Genomic DNA, 25,911 nt, shown 5'->3' with positions numbered 1-25,911 from the left:
AGGAAAAGTTATTGAAAAAAACGTGTATGTATTCCCCGAAATATTTTGAATGCACAATGCACAAAGTGGTCAGTATGACGATTAGCAAGAGCCAAGAGCAAACACTTTCAGAATAGTGTGTATACATCATCAAGCTCATTTTCTCACATGGAGAATTGTATGTGGCGGTTTCACATGCAACATCACAACAATGGCTGAAGATTGTCATCAAAGATGACCATGGAGTTCTGACTAATGTGACAAAAAAATGTATAGATGAAAATCATCGGTGCATTTTAGTCAATAATTTGCAAGGTGTACCAATGCACGGCCACCACGCCACGCTTCTACCCTACTAGTTAGTAGAATAGCATGAAGGTCTTCTTCTACACACTTGTAATCGTCTCTGTCTTATTTACTCTATTCTAGCCACTTCAGTGATATAAGAAAATTCAAAATCATCAAGAACACCAGAGGAGGGGATTTCAGTGGTAGTGATGTCTTTTGGCCAGTCAAGTGTTGTGTTACCCATCTGTCTCGAAGGATCGGTTACATATAGATCTGAAATGGCACATATGGTAATTTTCATGCTTAAACATGGATATTTTCCTCGAGGTAATTTACTATGCAACTTACAATTCTAAGAAGTTCGAGTATGGTTATGATCTAACTCCAATCTTATACTACATGATTGACGTTATCTCGATGTTACCAACTCCAGTGAATGTTGCTACAATTAAGACATTAAAAAAGAATTAGAATTTTCAGTGGCTATCATACAAATTATTTTTAATTACCTGTTTTCGGTGGAGGCTAACATACAAATTCAAAATGGCACACGTAACAATTATGAATAGATATATTTTTTCCAATGGTGTTCGAGCATGTTTTACCTCATTTCTTAAGCTATAAGGTACGTAGGCTGTTTTCATTCCCTTTTTTTTTACGACCAACTGTTTTTCCTCTCCTGTCGACTGAGAAAAGACACGTGGACGGGGCTCGCTCCCATTCTTGAATCCCATTACGTTTCTGAAATTTGGATGCATATCCATTCCACCGTCGACGCTGCCAACTCTGATTTTCAAATATTAAAACGGAAACCGCCGCGCGGAGAGCAGTGCTGGAAGTCGCGAACAAAAGGCAGTAGGGACAAAACAGCAGAGCACAGCGCTGCCCCACCGCCCATCCTCTCCTTCCATTCCAATTCCAATTCCGTAGTCCCCACCGCACTTTGGTTGAAGAAGAAGACCAGACGAGAGGAGAAGTGCGCGACCGTCTCGCCCGTCATTATCACCCGCCTCCCCTATAAATACGAGGGAGCCTCCCGTCTCCTCCTTTCCTCCGCCCCCGCTTCCGTGTCCCAGGCCAGCGCCGCCCTCTTTCCGGGCTCCCTTTTGCTCCTCCTCACGTCAAACCCCATTCAAAGCCCTAGGACCCAGGTCTCTCTCTCTCTCTCTCTCTCTCTCTCTCTCTCTCTCTCTCTCTGTCTCTCTGTGTGTGTGTGTGTGTGTGTGTGATCGGTGGGTGACGATGTCGCCGCCGACGAACGGCTCCGCCTCGCTTCCCTTGACGGGCCTGTCCGACGCGGTGCTCTTCCCGTTCGACGGCTTCTCCGCCGACGACTTCTTCGCCACCGCCCCGCCACCGCCTCCTCCTCTCGGCGCCGACCCGGGGCGCCTCCTCCTCGAGTCCTCCCGCAACGACGCCCACGCCTCCACGGGCCTGGCCGTCGCGGCGCCCGTGGAGACCACCGGGAGCCCCTCCGCGCTGGCGCCGCTGCCGCTGACGCCGAGCTCCGGCCAAAGGACGTCGTGCTACCGCGGGGTGACCAGGTATACTTAGCGAGTGATAACTGATAAGTGTGGTTAAGGAGTGTGATTAATTAGCACTCCCTCCCCAAAGTAGTAGTCATGCTAACACGTGCGATGCGAGCGCAGGCACCGGTGGACCAAGCGGTACGAGGCGCACCTGTGGGACAACACGTGCCGGCGGGAGGGTCAGAAACGCAAGGGACGCCAAGGTGACCATCTCATGATCCCGGCTTAAGAACAACACATAATCTCGCCGCTAATCTGAACATCGACGGTTGCGATTATTTAGATCTTGGTTTGGTTGCGGGCTCGGATCTTTCGCGTACGTACGGGGGGTAAAAGTAGGACCCGATGGGATGCCGTGCCGCCGTTTCGGGAGTGAAGAGAGGCAGAGAGAGGGGGAGAGACGTCGCGTGCTGCGTGCGTGAGGTGACAGCCATCTCCGTATATGATGATGACGAGGTAGCCTACTCGCTCGCCCGGATTCGCTGCGGACCCACCACCACCACCTCTTTGACCGCCTTCTTTCTCTCTCCTTCCTCCTCTCGTATTTCTCGGGGCAATACCAATGTCTAGCAGTAGTAGTACTAGTAGTACGATTTCGATTGTGTTTGGGAGAGGGAGAAGAGAGCGCGCTAGCTGAAACAATTAACCGGGGTAAAATTTGTTTCCCTGAACAAAAATACGGTTAATCTTGGCGTGGGTAGGTGGTGGTAGTTTGCAAGTACAGCGAGCACGCAGCCTTTTGCCTTTTTCCGGGTCTTCTGTTTCCAGCCAGTTCATTCATGCATGCGTGCGTGGGTTGGGTCAGCTTCTTTCTTCTTCCGCTGCAAGTCTTTCTTCTTTTCTGTTTGCGTTCGTCTGCCAGCAATCTGTTTTTTGTTTTCATCTGCCAGCCTCTTGAGGTTGGACGGGGTTTTCGAATTTTGAAATGGGAATGCATGGCATGCACGTCTGACCACTTTTGCGACGCCAGCCAGCCAGCCAGCAAGCAAGGACACAGCTAAGCTAGCAGGCAGCAACGCCCCAAAGTTTTGGCCCCCTCCTTGTTGATGATCAGCACAGTTTTGTTGTACGTGTGTGGCCCTACACTCGGTTGTACAAGTAGATATATGTTTGTACTCACATTTGCACTAGAGAGATGTACTCCAATCCAAGCAAAAACATATCTGGCGCATGGTCGTGCATTTCCTGCATCATGCACGCAGCCTGCAAACTGCACAGGCCACTTATGTTTGATCCTACATTTTTGGTAGGAAAGCTAATCAAACATTAGTGCCTGGGTCTGCTTACCGTTTGGTCTATGCTCCTTTCTGCCAGTAATTTGCTATGACAAGTAGTTCATATAAGTTCTAATAGTTTGCTATATAGGTCCAATCAACGAGTTCTGATAGTTTCATTTTGTGTCCGCACTACTCCCTCCGTTCCTAAATATAAGTCTTTTTAGAGTTTTCAATATGGACTACATAGGGAGCGGCCAGGGGTTTAACCTCCTTTTCTAAAAAAAAACTACATACGGAGCAAAATGACTGAAACTATATTCTAAAATTTGTTTATATACATCCGGATGTAGTTCGTATTGAGAACTCTAAAAAGACTTATATTTAGAAACGGATGGAGTATTATTTAGTTCAACTTGAACTAATTAAATACGTAATATGTTACTCCTGAAGTTCTTAGTTTCAAACCAGGGTAGTACTCTTACTAAATGTACGATTATTTTTGTAACATTTTTTCATGAATTTTCTGTTAGTAGTCCTTCCGATCATTATGTTTTCGTTCAAATCATTACATTTTGGGATAATGATCTCCAGACTCGTTTTTCGTTCGTATGTTTCTTGGGCTTGCAATCATTTAAAATGTATAAATATTGTGTGGTCAGGAAATATTGCCAGTCAAAGTGAATTCGAAAATATTTCATGGTTTTAAATGTTATAGCATGGTTATGCTCTAATTATGTTTTCTTATTTCGTTCTACTGTTTTCGAAACAATTTGGCAGATTGCTAAACTTAACTCCACCCGCTTTTCATTATTGTTATTGTGGGCATTTCAATACGTTGAGCAATCTTCTTTTATGTTGCATACTCGCTGTCAAAATCCTCTACCCGCCGTCCGTAAATGTTCTGTTGACTTTATTCTCATCTACAGATCATATCTTGGTCTTGGCACTTCTGTGTGTGCATGGTGCATGACTCATGTCCTTGTCTACCAGACCAGGAACCCGTGCATGCAGTTCAAGTAGGAGCACTATGCTGCATTTAGTAAATTATGTTTGGAAATTAATATTCTCTGAGTTCAAATGTGTCATTGCATCCTGTGTTGGCTAGAGGAGCCACTGCTCTAGATTTTTGTAAGGTAGCATAGCTTGGACTACTATAAGCATAAATTCAGAAGAGTTTTTTTTTCTCTCTTTGAATTTAGCATAGATCGCATGTCAATGTTGTTGTTAAACAACATCTACGTTATACAGGAACATGGTGTCTATTTGTAAGTAACCAATTTTAGCTCAGAATGGGTATTTTTTTAATTAATAGTATCTCAATGTGTGCATGGAGGCAATACAATCATAACTAAGTGAATATTTTGCTCAGTTAGGTGCTAATTAAGCGCGGTGCATCTATTTTCCTTATAAGAATCACATGATAGTTATGCATGTTTTCTCTATGCATTTATTTGGTTTTTTCTCTTCGCTATCAGTTCAAACTAACTTGGCTTGTGTTGTCTACCATTTTTATGCTTGATAATCTGGCGACTATGCGGGGGCTTTTCTTCAGTTTACTTGGGTATGAACAGTTACCTCCTACCTGTTATATTAGTGTGTCCTGTCATTTCAGCATCACATTTGGTAGAAATTTAAAAGCAATGTTTGGTATTGTGTAGGTGGCTATGAAAAAGAAGATAGGGCTGCTAGGGCATATGATCTTGCTGCTCTGAAATACTGGGGTGTCAATGCTACCACTAATTTCCCTGTAAGTGTCATCCTTCCCTCCTTCTCTAATAGGCATTGATGTGTGTGTTTCTTCTATAGTTGCTTTGAATACTTCCATGTTATCCTATCACCTCTCTGAACTCATGTTGTGGTAAAGATTGGAAGACATAAATTCAAGTCTTTTGTGCCATTGATGACTTGCATATTTTTTCTTAGGTGCGCCTCATATTGCTAAGTTTATTTGTACAATATATTGTATTTACATTCCATTGTCAACAATTGGAATTATGTGTCAGTTTTATTCGGTTGTGCTAAATGGTACATTTTCTTTAAAAATAATAATTATACTGGTTCTGAACTCAGCCATATTTTCTTAACTAACATTGAGTTTCTTCGCTTTACAGAAAGAAAACTACATCAGAGAGCTTGAGGAGATGCAAAACATGAGCAGGCAGGAGCTTGTAGCTTCACTGAGGAGGTTCGTGTTTATAACTTCTCACATTCATGTCAGGCATCATGTTTTGTGCTTGCAACTGTCTGCTTGGTGATCCTAAAAAGAAAACTGTCTGGTGTAAATCTGCAGGAAGAGCAGTGGCTTCTCTAGGGGTGCATCCGTGTACAGAGGTGTCACAAGGTAATTTTCAACTATAGGAATCCATCAGTTTGATCAGTATGTTCCGCGTCAGTTAAAATCTGATCGACCTAGTCCCTGATAGTGATATGTTTTGTCAGGCACCACCAACATGGACGCTGGCAGGCAAGAATTGGTCGTGTTGCAGGCAACAAGGACTTGTACCTGGGGACTTTCGGTAAGCGCCTCTAGTTGACTAACCGTGATATCTCTCTTCATTCCAAAGAGATCTCGAGGGAATGTAGCCTTGCATGTACTACAATGTAGTGCAGACTGGGCATTGCTTATACATGGGGTCTATGGTCCTATTAACCAGTTTTCATGAACAGAGAGTAAGATACCGCTGTGTCCCTCATGCTATGACATGAACTTCAGATCTAATACTACCGTTAGTGTTGATACGAGTTCCTCTAAATTGCTAAAAAAGATGTTCACCGTCAACAGTTCGTTGCAGTTGTTCTGTGATGCGTACCATGCAGTAATGATTGATTGGCTCAGCTCGTTTGGACCTAAACCAAATCGCTCTTTTCAGCGACGGAAGAAGAAGCGGCGGAGGCGTACGACATCGCAGCGCTCAAGTTCAGGGGCGACAACGCCGTCACCAACTTCGAGCCCAGCCGGTACAACCTGGAGGCGATTGCCCGCAGCGACCTTCCGGTCAACGGGAGGCGGATGAGCAGCCACAAGCCAGCAGCGGCGCCAGCACCAGAAGCGCAGGGCGAGATCACCTTCGTGTCCTCCGCTCTTCCGATTCCGCAGCAGTCGGGCAGCGACGTGCAAGTGCCACCTTATGTCCTCCACGGTCTTCTGCAGCTCCAGGCCTCTGAGCCCCTGCATGCTCTCCCGCTTTCCAGCTACAGCTTCGGAGAGCCCAGCTTCTACTGGCCCTTCGGCGACGTGGAGCAGAAGGTGCAGCTTGACAGCAAGGTGGAAGTGGCTGGTGGCATCCTTCAGCTGGCCAACTCGGCCGTGTAGTCTCTGGGCTCTCAAGGGCCTGTGCTTTTGGAGATGCGAGCAAGTGCAGCGGTGTTTTGGCTGGGTAGCTGGGACGGAGGTGATATTTCGCTGTTGCTGGTTTGGAACTCACCACCTGAACAAAGGGTTTCCATAGCTTGGTTCCAGTTGTCCTCTTCTATGTGCAAAGGTTATTAAGACAGTTAGCGAACTTGAGTAGATGCTGCTCCTGGCAAGTGATAGCGGTAGCAGGGCGAAAGAAGCTCCAAGGGTGGTAGTGGCTGTATGTGGGCTGCTGTGTAGAGCAGTTCCTCGAAGAGGTTTATGGCGCACCTCAGAATGACATGCTAAGTTATCTAGTTTTAGTCGATGGGTTCTTTTGAACAAGGAGTGGACAAGTGGTACTTGTTGGCAGATGTTATGTTCTTTACCGGCTATCTGAATCACCGTATACCTTCTGTTCCCTTCACAGTGTAAAGTCATTCTTCTTACCAAAAGGAGGATTACCTCTATCTTAAACGAGTAGTCTCAAGGTATGAATAACATCTTAAGTAGCTAATCAATAACAAGAAACTAACAAATAGCCGGCAACCTAAACATTTATTCTATTATTGGACCTTCATTCAAATCGGTTATATGTAGCCTGTGCTATCATCTCCCAACGATTGCCTTCAAAGACCATAGGTTCTCTCACTTCTACATGATGTAGTAATAATAACCACATACGAATCCATCCAGATGCGCAACAGACTAACCTGGAATTTTTTTGTGATATTTATCTTGTTAAATACACAATCATTTCAACAGTTCCAAATAGCTCCAAGTAATTCACAAAACTCCCACGTGAATTAGTGTTGTTGTACTAGGCTCAACCACCTAACCAGTTACCTAACATATTGGAGATACTATTAGATGGAGGTACCTTAGAGGGCACATGTTGCTCGGCATAATAACTTAGCTATTGGGTATGTGAGAAATAAATGTTGAATCGTTTTCTCGTGGTCACAGAAAAAACACCATTTACTCTCTTCCCACCTATGTTTTGCCAAATTTGTTAGAATCATTTCCTTATGCACAAACTATATAAAAATCTTGATTTTTAAAGGCATCTTTGTTTTTCATATATTGATAGACCCGATGATTGATCCATTATTAATCAAGTCCACATACATAGATGTCATAAAAAACATGCCTGAAACAGAAAGGGTCCATCAGAATACATCTAGCTCATTAGAGAAGTTGATCTCCATCAACCTAGAAACTAAATGCAGCCACCAATCTCATCGTTTCCCAACCAGTGCCCACCTGAACTATGTATTTAGGGGAACTGTCGTGGTTTTGTCACGACAGATATCCTCGAAAAATGACTTAAGTCGTGAGGCAATCGCAGCTAGGTAGTAGCTTGAACGGGGTTGATCGAAATCGAGAGACACGAGTTTACCCAGGTTCGGCCCCTCACGGTGGAGGTAATAGCCTACTTCCTGCTTGATTGATTATTGTTTGGGATCTCGATTACAATTGTGCAACTTGGCTAACCTAGTACTCGAGAGCTTGTAACCTAGTCTTTCTATCCCAGGAGCTCCCCTTTATATATAGGCCGAGGCCCTAAGTTTACAACAGAGTCCGGGTCGTACTACGACCCGTGTCTTAGTCTATTTCTTATTCATCTTGTCCTTCAAGTAAGGGAAAATTCCTTACAGCTTCCTTGTTGGGCCGGCTCACCACATACTGACCCTCGAGCCGCCCTCTTCTTTCAGTCGCCTCCTGGGTTTTGAATTATGGCCCACATTGCTAGCGTGATGACGAGCCGCCATGGAATGCCGGGTCATTCCTGGCCGAGTCATACCGTGGGGTATATCCCCAACATTAGCCCCCAGGTTAACCTGGATTCATCCATGTTTAACTGAAACTTCCCTTTTGTTTCTTCAGCTTATTTCTGAGCCGGGTTATGATACATTGCCAGCTTGTGATGTTTCATCACTTTAGCATTTTCACACTCCTTCTAAATTGTTGTGACATCATCTCGCCAAAACTCCATAATTCATGTATGACATCATCACAAATCTGTGAGTGGATCTGGCAGGCCCAAAAATCGAGGCGCCATTTTGCCCAAAATTTACTACGCCTCCTCTGTTTTCGCACTTGCCGTTCCACTTCTTACCATTCCATAAATACGTATGAGGGGGCCCAAGTCTTAGTTTTACCATTGCCACCTCCTCGTTCATCTTCCTCCTCACGCCTGTTGCCTCTCGTGACCGAAACGCCGCCGCGTCTTCTCGAGCTCTCCAGAGACATCACTCGCAGCTTCTACACCGCCCCAGTTCGCTGCCGGAGCTCACAAGAATACTATGGCCACATCCGCCGTGCTCAGGTGCGCCAAATATCCTCCTTCTAGATTTGTAAATGCCCCATTGCTTCGTTTTGTAGTTCGTCGGTGTTCATCACCATCCTTTCGCTGTAGATCTGAATCCATGCAAACTGTTCGAGCAGATGCAGTAGTTACCCATAGTGATGCCACTTTTATCCAATCTAGAATCCTTGTAGTGCTTCGGATGGCTCCCGTTACAGTCTAGCTCAACTGTCTGTGTCCTACTTAGGCCCTTTATTTTTCTTTTAAAAGCATGTTTCAGTCCACCTTTATAGCTCGTCTTGTTAGATTTCTGTCTGTAGCCATTCCAACCCTTAGCAGAAAACCAAAAGGCCATTGTATAATAGACGTCGGCTCATCATTTTTCTGGCTTATCCATGCTTTCCTTAGCTTGTAGAAACCTTTATAGTCATAGCCTGAATAAGCATAGCCACCTTATTGTTTTGCTGGCTTATAATTTCAAATAGTTTACCGGCTTACCATGCATGACATAATCAGTCAGCTTATTTTCATTACTTTTGCTTTGCAGTCACCAACCTTTCTGAATTATTATGTAAGACCGACAAAGCCGTTGGTTGGGTTAGATCCCATGTGTCCACCCATATGTTGAATGACCCCGTGGGTCAAGGCCTCTTGCCGGCTTAAGGAGAGATTGGTTGGCGCATGCCCAAAGAAGAGAGGCCCCTCCAGCCTCAACAAGGAGAGGTTGTCGTCTTTGTAGATCATCTGCAGAGGGGTTTTTGTCTACCCGGGTCAAATTCTTCCGTGACGTGCTCAACTTTTTCGACCTTCGCCCCCAGGATCTTGGTCCAAATTCCATCACCAATCTCTGCCAGTTTCAAGTTTTATGCGAAGTATATCTCCAGACAGAGCCAACTGTCCTTCTCTTCCGGGAATTCTTTTACATCAACAACCAGACCGAGTTCAAGGACGGTCCTAGTATAGAACTTGGTGGAATCTATGTTCAAAGCCGGAAGAACAGTCCCTTTCCTGAAGCCAAATTGGCGAGTCATCCTAAGGGCTAGAACAGAACTTGGTTTTATTGTAGAAATACTGCTCCTTAGGGTGAGAACCCCCTGCTGGGTTATACACTGGACCGGCTCAACGCTACGGTCGCCTTTCCAGGTTGGCCGTCAGATGAAGAGCGAAAACATGTTGCCCATTTCTACTCCAAGCTAAGGGCTTTGATAGCTAATGGCCTCATCGCAATCGATTTGACCCAGTGCTGGATAAGCTGGCGGATCCATCCCCTTAGCTTGAGGGCGAGATGATGTGCAACTACACGGATGACCCGGCAGATGTGCAACGCTTCAGTTAAATCAATTTGTCTGAAGATGAAGTGAATAGTGTCGTGGGAATGAGTCTGACAGTAAGAGTATAGGGTACGTATGAGGAGGCAAGGCCCTAGCTACAGCGAGGTTGTACACACAATTTTACGAGTTCAGGCCCCTCTCGGAGGAGGTAAAAGCCCTACGTCTCGGTGCCGCTGAGGCTTGTCGACTGGATATGTGTTGGAGTTACAGGGGGGCCGAATCCTTGTGCCAGAGGAGGGGGTGGCTTATATAGAGTGCGCCGGACCCCTCGCTGCCCTCAGTTACATAGGGTTCAATGTGAGTTAAGACAGGGGCGTTACTGGTAACGCCTGCTATTAATGATCTTTATGACTATGGAGTGAATGCATGACCGTTGCCATCCTGGGCCGACCCTAGGCCTTCTGGACTCCGAGTGGTTCTTTGTGCGGTCGAGTGCTGCTATTGTGGTCGAGTGGAATTGGGATATCCGAGTGGAATCTCTCGTCAAGTGGATTACACTTCAGGGTGATTTCAGTCAGTATCTTCTGTAGAACTTCATATGTCTTTGACTCTAGGGCAATGTCCTTCGGTAGGGTGTCTAGGTCAGGCCTAAGACCCTACCTGAGGTACATGTCATCGTCATCAGCCCCCGAATGGATTGAGGTCCGAGTGAAGAAGGGTTGAAGTTGATACCGACTCGATTCAATGCTTCAGAGGCATTTCATCAAGGTCTTGAAAACATACTGGTACTTTAACCCTGCATCAGTTGCCTCGATCGATTCTGGCTCCTGAGATCACCGAGTGAACTATGCTGCAAATCTTTGAGTGAATTGGAACGTGATATCTTTGGTGCGATTGATTGCTCTGTGGTTCCCAAATCTCACGAGATTCAAAATTTTGGAGAAGCGCGCGGGATGGGGTGTGGCGCAGTAAGCGGAGCGAGTAGATAGGGGCTCCTTGATCTTTGTGCAACATTTTTCGCCACGTATCGAGCCATCGCATGTTACGGGATGAGATAGGATCACCCGGGCCCACCAGTTAGCCACTCGGAAGAGGGACCATAAAACACGCCGATGCGAGGCACTGTGCATTCTATTCGTTCCCCTTTCTCTCTTCTTCTCCGCCTCGCTTCTCCCTACTCTCCACGCCTCCGCTCGGCCCTCTCGAGCTCCGTCGCCATGGTGAAGGACAAGACCGCGACCCTAGAGCGCGCGAAGAAGGCGACGACGATGGCGAAAAGAAAGAAGACGGCGAGGGGGTTGATGTCGCGGTTCGGTCTGCCGGCTGGTTGGATCTAGGGGGACTGGATCCATTCCACCATTGTGAAGGAAGATCTGGAGAACCACGCGGCCGACAACCTGATTGCCCATGGGTCCTGGAGGTTGTCAGAGGGAGAATCCGAGCCCCAGCCGCGCAAGGGTGAGTATGTCCTTCTCACCACCCATGTCGAGCGAGGTTTCTCTCTGCCCCCGCACCCATTCTTTCGGGGGTTTTTGAATTTCTTCTGCGCTCAGATCCACCACTTTCCTCCCAACACGATCTTGTATCTTGCCGTGTTCATCTCAATGTGAGAAAACTTCCTAGGGTGCCAGTGCTACGTCTTGAGCTTGCGTTGGTTTTCCTTGAAGAGGAAAGGATGATGCAGCAATAGTAGCGTAAGTATTTCCCTCAGTTTTTGAGAACCAAGGTATCAATCCAGTAGGAGGCTCCTCAAAAGTCCCACGCACCTACACAAACAAACAAAGAACTTGCAACCAACGCAATAAAGGGGTTGTCAATCCCTTCACGGCCAATTGCGAAAGTGAGATTTGATAGAGATAGTATGATAAGATAAATATATTTTTGGTATTTTATAATATAGATTGGAAAATTAAAGATGCAAATAAAAGTAGATTGAAAGCTTATATGATAAAAGATAGACCCGGGGGCATAGGTTTCACTAGTCGCTTCTCTCAAGATAGCATAAGTATTACGGTGGGCGAACAAATTACTGTCGAGCAATTGATAGAAAAGCGAATAATTATGAGATTATCTAGGCATGATCATGTATATAGGCATCACGTCCGCGACAAGTAGAACGACTCCTGCCTGCATCTACTACTATTACTCCACACACCGACCGCTATCCAGCATGCATCTAGAGTATTAAGTTCATAAGAACAGAGTAACGCATTAAGAAAGATGACATGATGTAGAAGGATAAACTCATGCAATATGATATAAACCCCATCTTTTTATCCTCGATGGCAACAATACAATACGTGCCTTGCTGCCCCTGCTGTCACTGGTAAAGGACACCGCAAGATTGAACCCAAAGCTAAGCACTTCTCCCATTGCAAGAAAGATCAATCTAGTAGGCCAAACCAAACTGATAATTCGAAGAGACTTGCAAAGATAACTCAATCATACATAAAAGAATTCAGAGGAGATTCAAATATTTCTCGTAGATAAACTTGATCATAAATCCACAATTCATCGGATCTCGACAAACACACCGCAAAAAGAGTTACATCAAATAGATATCCAAGAAGATCGAGGAGAACATGGTATTGAGATCCAAAAAGAGAGAAGAAACCATCTAGCTAATAACTATGGACCCAAAGGTCTGTGGTAAACTACTCACAACTCATCGAACGGGCTATGGTGTTGATGTAGAAGCCCTCCATGGTCAATTCCCCCTCCGGCGGAGCGCCGGCGAAGGCTCCAAGATGGGATCTCGCGGATACAAAAGGTTACGGCGGTGGAACTAGGTTTTCGTGGCTTGTTCTAATGTTCTCGGGGTACGTGGGTATATATAGGAGGAAGAAGTAGGTCGGTGGCTGTCGGTGTCAAAACCGGCGGATCTCGGGTAGGTCGGTGGCTAATGATAACAGGAGGCAAGGGACATGATGTTTTACCCAGGTTCGGGCCCTCTTGATGGAGGTAAAACCCTACTTCCTGCTTGATTGATATTTATGATATGAGTATTACAAGAGTTGATCTACCACGAGATCGTAGCGGCTAAACCCTAGAAGCTAGCCTATGATGATTATGATTGTCCCTCTAAGGACTAAACCCTCCGGTTTATATAGACACCGGAGGGGGCTAGGGTTTACACAGAGTCGGTTACAAAAGAAGGAAATCTATTATCTGGATCGCCAAGCTTGTCTTCCATGCAAAGGAGAGTCCCATCCGGACACGGGACGAAGTCTTGAGTCTTGTATCTTCACGGTCCAACAGCCTGGCCAAAGTATATAGACCGGCTGTCCGGATACCCCCTAATCCAGGACTCCCTCAGTAGCCCCTGAACCTGGCTTCAATGACGATGAGTCCGGCGGCATTGCAAGGCGGGTTCCATCTCCGAATACTCCAAAGTAATTATCGAATACTTAAATCATGTCCGGATCTGCAAGATGATCTTCACATACCACCGTAGAGAGGATGATATCCCACAAACGTAATCTACTGACAACTTTAGACAACGTGACATGACACTACGGTCGAGTCATTATCTGAACCGTTTTCCCACAACCAGCCACAGCGCATATTGCGAGGTGGTTTCCTCGGCACGTCTTGTCGAAGTAGAGATCATGTCCCCTTATCACGGGATTCCCATCAATATGGGTACGGGTAACCCAACCGCACCATCAATCGTGGCGCTTGGGAAATAAGCGATCCTCAACGGGCAAGTGGGGAGGCGCACCATTTTCGTCGCCTCTATAAAGGGATAAGGATTCCCCATTTTCACCCACGCCTTCTTCCTCCTTCACTTATCCATTCTTGCCCCCTCGAGCTCCAGCGCCCTAGTTCACACCTCCTCCGCACAGCCAAACATGTCCGGAGCAGGAGGCAAGTGGGTGGCCTCCATCGTCAAGGATGAGCATATCACGAAGCTCCGGGCGGCCGGTTACTTGGCCGCAGATATCGCGCACCAGCTGCCGGACGCAGGGCAGATCATTCCGACTTTGGGACCCCACGAGAGGGTCGTGTTCCTCGCCCACTTCGTCTGTGGACTGGGATTTCCACTTCATCCCTTTGTCCGCGGGCTCATGTTTTACTATGGGCTAGACTTCCACGATCTAGCCCCAAATTTCGTCCTCAACATCTCAGCGTTTACCTACGCATCAAGCCTCACTTCGGCTTGTGGCTATGAATCTTCTGCGTGAAGCCGAAGATCGTGAGTGGCCAGCAAGCAGAGTGCGGAGGTGCCATGGTGGGCAGGATGCCCAATGTTACCTGGCTCGACGGCTCCTTTGTGGAGACCATGAAAGGGTGGCAATCGGGGTGGTTCTACATTATCGAGCCACGCGACGTGCAACTGGGCGGCAGCCCCTGAATTCCGATCCGGAATTCCCATGCGGCTCACCTCTTGGGAAAAGAAGGGCCTAGCCTGGGGTGAGCCTGCGGAGCTGACCGGACTTCAGAACTGCATCAAGAATATGATGGACAAGAAAATCAAGCTTGTCAACGTGGTCCAGGTCATGCTCGTCTGCCGGATTCTTCCATGCCAAAGACGGGCATTTAATTTGTGGGAGTTCGTCCCGGCCGAACACCAGACACTTCGAGAGCTCTACGGCACGACACACAAGGACACATGGAAGGCGCTGTTAAAGGCCTCCGAAATACCTCCTCCCACATCCGAGGACCGCGGACTTCACGCCACGCAGCTCCCCCATCCGGTGAGTTTTCTGACCATCACCAGATGTAGTTTTTCCCAGCATACTCATGGGAGGATCTTAAGTCATCGTGTCTATTTAATCAAGAGTATGTGGTGATGACGGAGTGGATTGACTGTCTGGCTCCACTGCTAGAAGGTTCAGCAGACGCTCTCCTGACGGAGATGCTAGTCCTGGCGCCCTACAAGGCGCCGGAAAAGAAGGCCGAAAAGAAGTACCCGGGGACCAGGAAGGGTCTCTGGCATAAGGTCGTACCAGACGCCTCGTCCGAAGATGACGAGGCACACAGGAAAAGGAAGGGGCCGCCCCACCTGAGGAGGCCGAAGGGCCTAAGAGGGCGATCCAAGGGACCAGGAAGGGTCCCCGGTGCAAGGCCGTCATAAACTCGTCGTCCGAAGACGACGAGGCAGATTCCTCCCGCGGAGGCGGGGGGAAACACGAGGAAACTCCGCCTCCCCGCACTAGGGAGGAGAAGAAAAGGAAAGCTGCCCTGGAGGGGGAGGTTAGGACGCCCAAGAAGGGAAAGGCGTCCCTTCCGGATTACTCCACCACGACCGCTTACAGCGAGGAGGAGTGGATGCCCAGGGGGAAGCCCCTAGTAAGATCGTAAGTATCCGCACTCTGTTGTACTTTAGTGCGACTTCGCTTCATAGTCTGTTATAACGCCAAACACGTATATGCAGTCCGGCTAGGGTCCATCTCGAGGTATCCTCTTCGGATGGGTCCTTGAGCGATTCGGCGATGAACTCGCTCCCAATGGCCACTTCCCTTCGGCCTACGGATGACACGGAGGTGTTGTCCCAAAGGCTCCCAGAGCAGGGGGAGGCGACTCTGGAGATGCCCCAAGGCAAAATTCCAGACGCCGGGCACACGGGGCAAAAGATCCCCGCGGATTGTGCCGACGGGAGCCGCAGCAAGCCGGATTCCAAGCCGTACACTATACCGGAACCCCCAAAGGTTCCGGATTCGGGAAGGCTGCCCCTCGCCAAGGAGGGCGAGCCGTCCATGCCGATAACTTCCGTTACGCCAGAGGCGTCGGATAGTCTGCTAGAAGCGCTTCCGGCGCTTCCATGGATGAAGAGCACCGTACTGTTATGAGTGTGGTGATTCAGAGGGTTCGGTCCGCCAAAAGCGGATTGACCGAAGCCTGTACCAGCCTCCTAACAGGCTTTGAGGTAAGTAATTAAAAGTTTGGGAAATTATCACCCGATAGACAGTAGCCCCTGATACTCTGTTTGGTGTTCGAAAAGGAAAGCCAAACGGAGGGTCAATTAAAATCTGCAGGAGTCTAATAGTAGGTGTCTATGTGAATAAGCAGGCGGTGCTGCTTGCCGCTGCTGCCCGCACAGCGGAGGTCACCAGACTCAAACGGGACCTGGAGCAGGCCCAAGGAGAGCTCAGCCTCATGAAGAGGAAGCTCGAAGAGAACAAAGGTAAGTGATATTTTGTTCACATATCATAAAGAATAGACAAAATTGGTGATGCTAACGAAAAAGTGTCATCATTGTGTAATAGGGGCCACGACCGAAGTGGCGTCCCTGAAGAAAGCGCTATCCGAGGCCAAAAACAAGGCGGCCATGGAGCGCATTGAGCGTGAAAAGCAAAATGCTAGTGTGGGCGAGGTACAGCAAGAGCTCCAGGAGCTCGGCAAGAAGTTCGAGTCCTTGGGGCGTGACTTCAAGACGAAGGAGTCTGAACTTGCGAAGGCCCTGTTGAGCATGAAAGACGGCAAGGCCGAAGCCGAAAAGGCCCAGCAAGAAATGCAGGCGGCCAAGAAGATAGCGGCGGGTAAGACATTCTTTATGCAGAGCAAGCATGTGGAGGAGATGTTTCTTTTACTTACCCAAATTCGGAGCTCTCCAGGGGCATTCGCAGATCTACCATGCAGCATATCAGATGCCGCGGATTTCTGCCGTGCCGAGGAGGGGAGCTCAACGGAGAAGCTGTTCTGGTCCCAGTATGCTGGAGTCGAACACCCGATGCCCCTGAGTGACCAACTAAAGCAATTGGTTGAACTCCACAGGGCGCCCGAAGTGGCTATGAAAGATTTCATAGTCTGGATGTGGCCTGGTGAGCCCCTGCCCGCCAGCTACTTCAACCTGATAAAGCGGATGGTAAATGCCTGTCCGCGGCTTGAAGTGATCAAGCGATCCGTTTTCATTGAGGGTGCCCGCCGAGCCTTTGCCCGTGCAAAGGTGCATTGGGGCAAGCTGGTGAAGGATGGACCACCGGAGGGCAAGGCGCATCGTTGTCCCGAAAAATATTATGATGGCGTTATGATAGGGCTCATCTCGTGGCCGATGAATGTACCAAGGACACGATCTTTGAGTGAATGTACTTCTGTCATTTTTGTAATATAAAGACGAAGTTATTTGCGCCATATAGCGCTTTTTTTGATTTAAAATATTACATTCTGTGTGGCTGTTTATAAAATTCTGAAAGTAGGCCAGTCGTCGGCTTCCGCCCCCACATAACTAGTACTGAGGTGTTCGTGGAAAAAACCCAGACACTCTTTGTCCAAATTTTTGGTCCCTGAAGGAGGTGTTTGGTGCAACGAACAACGCAATCTGACTATGCGGCCTTATAACTTTCACTTAGCCATAGAAGTCTACAATTTTAAATTTCGGCGAAGCCCCTAGAATTCGGAAAGCCTAATTGGGGAGCTATATACGCCTAAATCGGACGAGGCCTGTCACATCCCTAGTTCTGACAATGCCTAGTGCATGCATTAGAGTGTGGCACCATGTTTAAATTTCATTTAAATTTGAAATGGGGATTGTTGAAACCCTAGCACCAAATGAAATTTAACTAGGTTCAATAAAAATATTTTCAATAACCCAGAATGCCCTTTGGAAATGTTCATAATTTCTGTTAAAGGTGAAAACCTCTTCCAAAAATGATGAACATATTTATAGGCTATTCCTGGATTTTTGAATTAAATTATATAGTGTTTGCATTTGGGCATTTAATTGCTAATAATATTTTAAATGCTCAAATAATCACAAACTGAAATGTTTACTGTTGGAAATATTCCAAACAGTGGCCACAGTCAGTTGCATGATTTTTGGAAATGCTCTGGCATTTTTAATAAATCCAAACACAATTACAGAAAATAGAAAACAGTAACTAAAATAGAAATAAAAGAAAAGAACAGAGACTACCTGGCCTCACCCGTGCAGCCACCAGCCGGCCCAGCTTCCCCCCCCTGGCCGGCCCAGCCCACCCGCGCCTTCCCTGTCGTCTTCCTCCTCGGACAGAAGGACGAGGGCGTGTGCCCGACGCTCGCCGGCACGCGCGCGCGCCACCTTCCCCCCTGCTGGCCACCTCCTGCTTCCCCCGGACTCCCTCGATGCCCCGGACGAAGCCACGCAGCTGCCCCGCACCGCTCTCACTCTCCCTCGCCCTCCTCTTCTCCCCCTGCTCTCTCTCCCTCTCACCCGAGAACCACCGCCACCGCCGACGGGCATCACCGTAGCCACTGGCCTCCCCTCGCCTCCCCGACCCGCTTCCGAGCTCCGCCACAACCCCCTCCACCTCCTCGTTGAGCTACGGACCTCCCGGACATGCTGCAACGCCGCCACCATCGCCATTTCCGTCGCCGGCCACCGAAGTTCGCCGCGGTCAATTCGCCACCTCCGCCGCCTCCCCGAGACCACCGAGCTGCTCATCGACCTCGCTGTGAGCTCCTCTTCCATTTCCCATTCTCCCCGCGCTCGTTCCCGCACTCCAGCCGCCTTCTCACCGGAGCCGATTGCTCCTCGCCGCCGGTCATGGCGCTGCCGTGGCCAGGGTCACCCCAGCTAGCGCCCGAGCACGTTACCGAGTTCGCCGCCCTCCCAGGAGCACCCAGAGCTTTTCCGTTTCCCCTCTAGTGCACCGCAGCGCCGCGTTCGACCTTGGCCGAACTCCGGCGGCCACCTAGGTCGACGCCGGCGCCTATTCCGGCCGCCCCGACCCCAACCGACTCCACAGGAAGACGCGGCGCCCTCCCAGCTACCCGTAGAGCCTCTCCGCCGCCCGAATGGTCGCCGGAGGAGCGTTCCCGAAGCCCTCCGCCGTGCCTGTTGCCGCCGGCGTTGAGCCGCCGGCCTGTTTGGGCCATTTGACCGGGGTTTGACCTCCCCCTGTGTCACTGACATGCGGGACCAGCCCGCCTAATTAATCTAGGTTAGTTTAAATTAAAACGCTAACTAACCCAGTTAGTTAGGTTAGTCACTGACACGGAGGACCCACTGGTCAGTTTGACCTGGGCTGCCCGTTGACTCGCTTACGTCATGCTGACGTAGTGCTGACGCGGTAAATTCTTTTCTGGATTTATTTTTATATAGGAAATTCCAGAAAATACCTAAAACTTCTAAAAATCATAGAAAATTAACCGTAACTCCAAATTAAATAAATTATATATGAAAAATTATCAGAAAAATTCAAGGAATCCATCTGTACCATTTCCATGCATGTTAGAACAACTTATCACTACTGTTTAGGGCAAATGAAGTGAAGGGCATTTAAATATCCACATATGGAGTTTGAATTTGAATCTTGGGTTCAAACCAACTCCATTTAATCTGGTTTTAGTTGCATTAGCCCAACACACATTCATTTTGCCATGTCATGATCATGCATCATATTGTGCATTGCATTGATTGTGTTCCCTTCTGTGTTGCCGGTAATTGTCCCCTCTCGATAGACGTGTACCGATGATGTGATCGTTGACACTGATGAAGACTCAATGTTATCTTCAGAAGTGCCAGGCAAGCAAAACCCCCTTGTTCATTCTGATAAAATCCCACTCTCTCGCTCCTGCTCTCTTTTACTGCATTAGGACAACATCGATTCATCTGTTACTTGCTGCGGTAGCTGAACCCCTTTATCCTTTGCATGACCTGTCATTCCACAGTAAATAGATGAAACCCACTAGCATGAGTAGGAGTTGTTTGAGCCCTGTTGTGCCTACTCATTCATGCTTGTTTGTCATGCCTGCTACTGCTTAGAGTTGAGTCAGGTCTGATTCATCGGGGATGAATCAGAGGCGTGTGAACATGTCCTACTGTGTGTGAGCTAAGTGTGTGAACACGATTTGGTAAAGGTAGCGGCGAGAGGCCATGTAGGAGTACATGGTGGGTTGTCTCATTGCAGCCGTCCTCAGGAACTGAGTTCTGTGTTTGTGATCCATGATTCAGCTACTACCATACATTGGGCCCTGAAATATGACCCCGCTCGACTTCTTATTCACCCTAGTCCTCTGTCCAGGAGTTGCAAGTAGTTTCTGGTGTTTGTAGCTTACTGGAGGCCGTGGACAGCGCTGACCGTAGGGGTGGGCTGTGATGCGGTAGGCACGTGGCCGGGTACACCGGGCGCCCGTTTGGTGTCACGGAACCCTGTTCACATCGTTTGGGGCTGTGAGCGAAAGTCCGGCCGGATCTCCTCATGGATGGAACCCGAATAGGCGATAAACCTGGACTAGAGACTTGAGTGTTTAGGTAGGTCGTGGTCTACACCCACGTCGGCTTTCGCTTGAAGTCTGCCGAGCACATGTCGTGTGCAGACGCTAAGTGGTGGAAACATGTATGAAGAAGTACACCCCTGCAGGGTTAACATCATCTATTCGAATAGCCGTGTCCGCGGAAAAGGACTTCTGGGTTGCTTATATCAGTTCATAGACAAGTGAAAGTGGATACTCTAAAATACGCAAGATAAGCGTGAGTGCTATGGAAGGCGTTCTCGTAGGGAGACGGGAGCGGATCCATAGTGGTGTATTGATATGGTGAATATGTGGACTCGTGTGCGCCACCTCAAAAGAGTCGCTTGCAGTCGTAGTTTAGGATAGCCACCGAGTCAAAGCTGGCTTGCTGCAGTTAAACCCCACCACCCCTTTGTTGAAAATGATGCATATGTAGTTAGTTCTGATGTAAGTCTTGCTGGGTACATTTGTACTCACGTTTGCCTATTTTATGTTTTTGCAGAGAGACTTCAGTCTCACTAGTAGTTCCACGTGGACTTCGACGTTTAGCTTGTTACCTCAGCTACGATCTTGTGCCCTCGGCAGGATTTGGTAGATAGTCAGGCTTCTCAGCCTTTTTCATTTATAGATGTCTGTACCCAGACATGATAGCTTCCGCTTGTGCTTTGACTTGTATGCTCTGATTGTTGGGTCGTGAGACCCATGTTTGTAATATCTCGCTCCTCGGAGCCTATTGAATAGATTACTTGAGTCGTAGAGTCATGTTGTGATGCCATGTTGTATTTGCACATATCGAGCATATTGTGTGTATGTTATTGAAATGCTTGGTATGTGTGGGATCTGACCATCTAGTTGTTTATCTTTAGTAGCCTCTCTTACGGGGAAATGTCTCCTAGTGTTTCCACCGAGCCATGGTAGCTTGCTACCGCTCCGGAACACTTAGGCTGGCCGGCATGTGTCCTTCTTCGTTCCTGTGTCTGTCCCTTAGGGGAAATGTCACGCGATGAATACCGGAGTCCTGTTAGCCCGCTACAGCCCGGTTCACCGGAGTCCTGCTAGCCCAGTGCTACAGCCTGGATTCACTCGCTGATGACCGACACGTTCGATGCTGGGTCATGGATGCCTGTCCCTGTAAGTCTGTGCCACTTTGGGTTTACGACTAGCCATGTCAGCCCGGGCTCCTTATCATATGGATGCTAGCGACACTGTCATATACGTGTGCCAAAAGGCGCAAACGGTCCCGGGCAAAGGTAATGCGACACCCGTGGGGATACCGTGCGTGAGGCCGCAAAGTGATATGAGGTGTTACATGCTAGATCGATGTGGCATTGAGTCGGGGTCCTGACAGCGTTGGTATCAGAGCTTGACTGCCTGTAGGATTACCAAGCCAAACTGGTCGAAGTTGAGTCTAGAAATTCTTTAGTTATATAAGGGATTTGATTGTGGGATGGAACATAAGGCTCTTTTTACTCCTTATACCTCATGGCCTTCTGATCTGAGTCATCATCTTCTCTTCTACGGGGATTAAGAACTAGGCTATCTCTTCTTCCCATCAGGATCACGTGTTACTAATCCGTAGACTTATAAGATTGTTGGATTTAAGCTTGAGTTCAGTTCCTACTACCTCCATATGTTAATTGTTGATCTCGAAACCTTGATATTGTGCTTCTGAGTGGTTATGCCACCATTTTTGTGAATGTCTCAAATCTTTTCTGAGCATTTACAGCCGTTATGCTGTCCGAGTCATTCCAGATTTCTAAATAATCTGATGCATTTGCAAAATCCTTTCCCTCTGGTTTCGATGCTCCTTTATGCCAGCTCAATCACACTAATTGTTGAGTTGAGGTATTCTACTGCCTCGACCTTTATGTTGGAATAATTATTATGACCCTAGGTGTCTCAGGGGATCATCTAGTAATTTAGCCATGATTTGTGTTCCCAGTGTGATGATTCTGGCCATCATTCTCGAAAGCATCCCGTGATGCTACTTAGTAATAGGTATTCTGTTCCTGGGTTCTTGAACCTGAGATTCACTCTACTTACTTCATGTTGATAGTGTTTGCTAGTTCCTTCAGGATATTAGTAACCTTTGCGATAGTCCTTGAAGTCCGTGGTATCTTCTTCTTCCAAATACCATGAACTACTTATGGCAGAAGTTCCTCGTTAAACTGAAATATCACAACAGGATTATTCTTGATGAGTTCTCCATTATATATTGTGGCTCTGCCAGTTCTACCTTTCTGCATGGGTTATCCGGAAGAATTATGTTGAACTTTGTTCGGCATACCAACCCATGTATCCACAACTCAGAAAGTTATATGTTCCTTTGAGTTGTCCCTCTTTAGTTGTCTACTGACCTTCGTCTATCAATTGATAGTCAAGAGTATGCGTGCGTTCGTTCATCGATGCCTATGACTCTTGTGGTCTGTCAAGCCATTCTATTCCGGAATGACTAGGAGAAACAAACTCCAGTACCTCTTCCATATCTAGGATTGGGTCAAAGTAGTTGTATTCCGCAGATCAAATGCCAATCCAGCTTTTGGTTCTGCTCTACCTTGGAGTATTACATATTTTATATCGAGATTGTTATAGGAATTGCACACCATCCCATGAACTCTTGGTACAGTGACACTTCTTGCCATCACTGTTCATTCCTCGGCCCTCGTGTTGATGCAACCGGAATACCGAAAAATGAATTGTGATGTGTGAAATCAATACTGCTAGCAACTCTGTTGCTTGGTAGTTAAAGGATAATAATTTCATTCTTAGTATGTTGGTTTTCGAATCATCCTTCTAAGACTGATCGTGCTACCTAGTCCTTATTTCGGTGCACCCTTCGATTGATGAGTTAGGATCTTGTCAAGTCCTCACTCATTTGATCATATCGTCTTGCCCTCAAAAGCGAGATTGTTCTCGAGCTTAGTAACATACCGGTGGTTCGTGATTTTCTGAATGTCTTCTCGGAAGTATCACCAGGTCGTCACCTGACCGTTATGTTGAGCCCGTGATCAAGTTGGTTTCTTAAGAACCACCTTCTTTCCAAGAATCGGTGTTAGATATCCCTGAGCTAGTTGGTTAAGCTAAACGACAACTTGGAGGGTTGGAAGATAAAAGCTTGCCTGACTTAGTTCGTTCCAAAGGGATATTCTTGTGTAGTGTGTGTTGAAGAAAGATGATATCTTCATCGATTGGTCCTTGTGATCAGTTGCAGGACCTATTGTCTTATGAATCCTTTGATTTGAGTGTGGGCTATCGTCAAATCAAGTCGGAACCAACAATGTTCGTAATGTTGTCTTACTCGTGGTTGATCCCTCGAGCATACACCATTATATCCTTTGGGTCTGACCAATGCTATCACCGTGTTCACTTAACTATGGAATTCCTTTTAAAAGGAAACCTAGATGAATTGTTGTTGAGCCCATTGACAACATCCTTGTCTTCTCCATAATTTTGCTGAACATTAAGCTAGTGTTGGAAACTTTTGAAAGCATTTGTTCATGCTAGCTCATGAAGCATATGTTTGGATGAAGGTAGTGACTTCCTTTAATTCATGTGCATCTGATGCAAGTTGCCGCCGTGGATTCGAGAAAGTCAATGTTGCTTTCTTTGGAATCATTCCAAATCAGTCATGCACACGTGCGAAGAATGCTGTGGTTTGAAGACTTGCAACCTTCAATCTATATGTATCCCTAGCACACCAAGCCACTGATTGATTTGTTCAAGGAGAAGAAGTTCCTTCTTAAGGGCATGCCTTATGCAAGGACTTCAATGTCCTCGATTATGGTTCCCCACCTGAACTCGGTAGTGTTTTGTTGTAAGACTACCATGTGATAATGTTTTGTCTGGGACAACGTGTTCACATGTTTGTAGCAGAACCAGCTCATGTTTTGGAGCTTGCTATCGTAGTTCATCTCCCGAGAATCCCGCAACGTCATCTCGTCGATTTGTGTTGCAAACCTTCATTTTTTTTCTTCCTAGACTCGATGAGTCTGGAATATCCTGACACCAACCAGATCTGAATCGCAGGCAGATATGATGGTTAGAATATTTCCCAAGAATTATAATATTGGTCGCGCAATAATCGGTAAAGTGGATGTCGTGGCCAACACACCCAACCGGAAGACCTGTTATTATAATATCTTGATTGAAGAAGTTGGCCACCTCCCCATGAGGACTTCGTAGGACTTACCTCCGTAACTGTTCCTTATGGATTCTATTGCTCCCGAAGTCCGACCTTTTACTTGATGTTCTAGTTATCAAACCGTATCTATGAGTGGGTTACACTAGCACATCAAGGAGAACATTAGAAGTGGAGTGCTAAATGTCTCTCGGTCGATCATCCAGATTTTGTTCCTTGGCTCGCTAAGGTGAAATCTGAGAAAGTGTTATCCTCCATTGCATCTGCATCGTCCATCGTTGTTCATCATGGTGGTATGTTGTGTTGCCAGGATCCTTGACACGGATGTTGGTAAAACCTTGATGAATATGGAAACGCTCAAGTTCTTGAGAGCACGCACAAGCGCTACGTGTTATCATCGGCACTAACTGGGATGCTCTCAGTTTCCTCGGCAATGCTATGACCTTTTCAAACAGTGAATTCACTCTCTATTGTTGGGTTCTTCCCCAGTTACCAGAATCATTCCCAGCATTTGCATTTTGTTCCCAGCTTGCACCGCCAATGTGCCATTCTACCATGGGTCTCTTCCATTTCCGGTGATAAGCAAAATTCATCCATTACGTTGTCTTCAACAAGGTAATCCACCTCATCCAAGTTTGAGTATGCCATTCTACCGAACCCCTCTAAATGATCGATTATGATTTGCCTTAAGCTGGTATAAAGAGTTTCAATGAGCTCTGAATCAAAAGTAATTCTTTTTGCCACTTAAGGTAATAATCTACGAATCACCCTCCTCCAGGATGTTTCGTCGTGGTATCATGGCAACTCAACTCCTCGCTACGTTGACAATCGTTTACCACCTTCTTAAGCGTGAAATTGTTGTCTACCTAGTGAACCTTCGTCATCCGCTTCTTTCCACCCTTCTTGATGCGTATCTCGTGTCTCAACCCGAGAGATGGTTCTATGTCTCATTCCGTGAGTTGTTCGACCTTCGAGAAGATCGATCCTTCTAGAGTTTACCTTTTCTCTTCTTGTCATGATTAGCTGGAGTTCTCAGAGCAAGACATCAAGACAATAATGGTGTTCAAATCAACGTTCAACTGAAGTGCACCCTGGATCGTGAAGATTATACTAGTTGCGTTTACCTTTCACCCTACCCTACGCTTGAATCTCGAGACGAGATTCTTGTTTAGTGGGGGTGAGTTGTCACATCCCTAGTTCTGACAATGCCTAGTGCATGCATTAGAGTGTGGCACCATGTTTAAATTTCATTTAAATTTGAAATGGGGATTGTTGAAACCCTAGCACCAAATGAAATTTAACTAGGTTCAATAAAAATATTTTCAATAACCCAGAATGCCCTTTGGAAATGTTCATAATTTCTGTTAAAGGTGAAAACCTCTTCCAAAAATGATGAACATATTTATAGGCTATTCCTGGATTTTTGAATTAAATTATATAGTGTTTGCATTTGGGCATTTAATTGCTAATAATATTTTAAATGCTCAAATAATCACAAACTGAAATGTTTACTGTTGGAAATATTCCAAACAGTGGCCACAGTCAGTTGCATGATTTTTGGAAATGCTCTGGCATTTTTAATAAATCCAAACACAATTACAGAAAATAGAAAACAGTAACTAAAATAGAAATAAAAGAGAGGAGAGAAACCTTACCTGGCCTCACCCGTGCAGCCCACCAGCCGGCCCAGCT

The 25,911-nt window shown here is 46.9% G+C and overlaps 2 protein-coding genes across 2 annotated transcripts in view; one reads left to right on the top strand and one right to left on the bottom strand.

Annotated features, from left to right (window-relative positions):
- The first annotated feature begins 1,509 nt into the window (after window positions 1–1,509).
- On the top strand, window positions 1,510–6,670 carry LOC119292717 (AP2-like ethylene-responsive transcription factor AIL7). The gene is made up of 8 exons (XM_037571449.1): window positions 1,510–1,811; window positions 1,917–1,999; window positions 4,566–4,574; window positions 4,672–4,760; window positions 5,125–5,198; window positions 5,304–5,354; window positions 5,453–5,529; window positions 5,884–6,670. Exons 1-8 carry the CDS (start codon window positions 1,510–1,512, stop codon window positions 6,324–6,326), a joined length of 1,128 nt encoding a protein of 375 aa, XP_037427346.1. The 3' UTR covers window positions 6,327–6,670.
- LOC119292716 overlaps window positions 6,338–25,911 on the bottom strand; it is a 111,196-nt gene continuing 91,622 nt past the window's right edge. The window contains exon 4 of the mRNA XM_037571448.1: window positions 6,338–6,483. Within this exon, the coding sequence (XP_037427345.1) occupies window positions 6,338–6,483 (146 nt within the window). The remainder of the gene's footprint in view (window positions 6,484–25,911) is intronic.

The sequence above is a fragment of the Triticum dicoccoides genome, chromosome 4B, assembly GCF_002162155.2.
Source record: "Triticum dicoccoides isolate Atlit2015 ecotype Zavitan chromosome 4B, WEW_v2.0, whole genome shotgun sequence".
NCBI lineage: Eukaryota > Viridiplantae > Streptophyta > Magnoliopsida > Poales > Poaceae > Triticum > Triticum dicoccoides.
The sequence above is the reverse complement of the archived record's forward strand: the minus strand, read 5'-3'. Positions and strand labels throughout refer to the sequence as shown.

Coding starts and splice junctions, on each gene's coding strand:
- LOC119292717 (XM_037571449.1), top strand. CDS start 1,510: ATGTCGCCGCCGACGAACGGCTCCGCCTCGCTTCCCTTGACGGGCCTG. Junction 5,355..5,452: donor GTGTACAGAGGTGTCACAAG/GTAATTTTCAAC, acceptor ATGTTTTGTCAG/GCACCACCAACATGGACGCT. Junction 5,530..5,883: donor CTTGTACCTGGGGACTTTCG/GTAAGCGCCTCT, acceptor CGCTCTTTTCAG/CGACGGAAGAAGAAGCGGCG.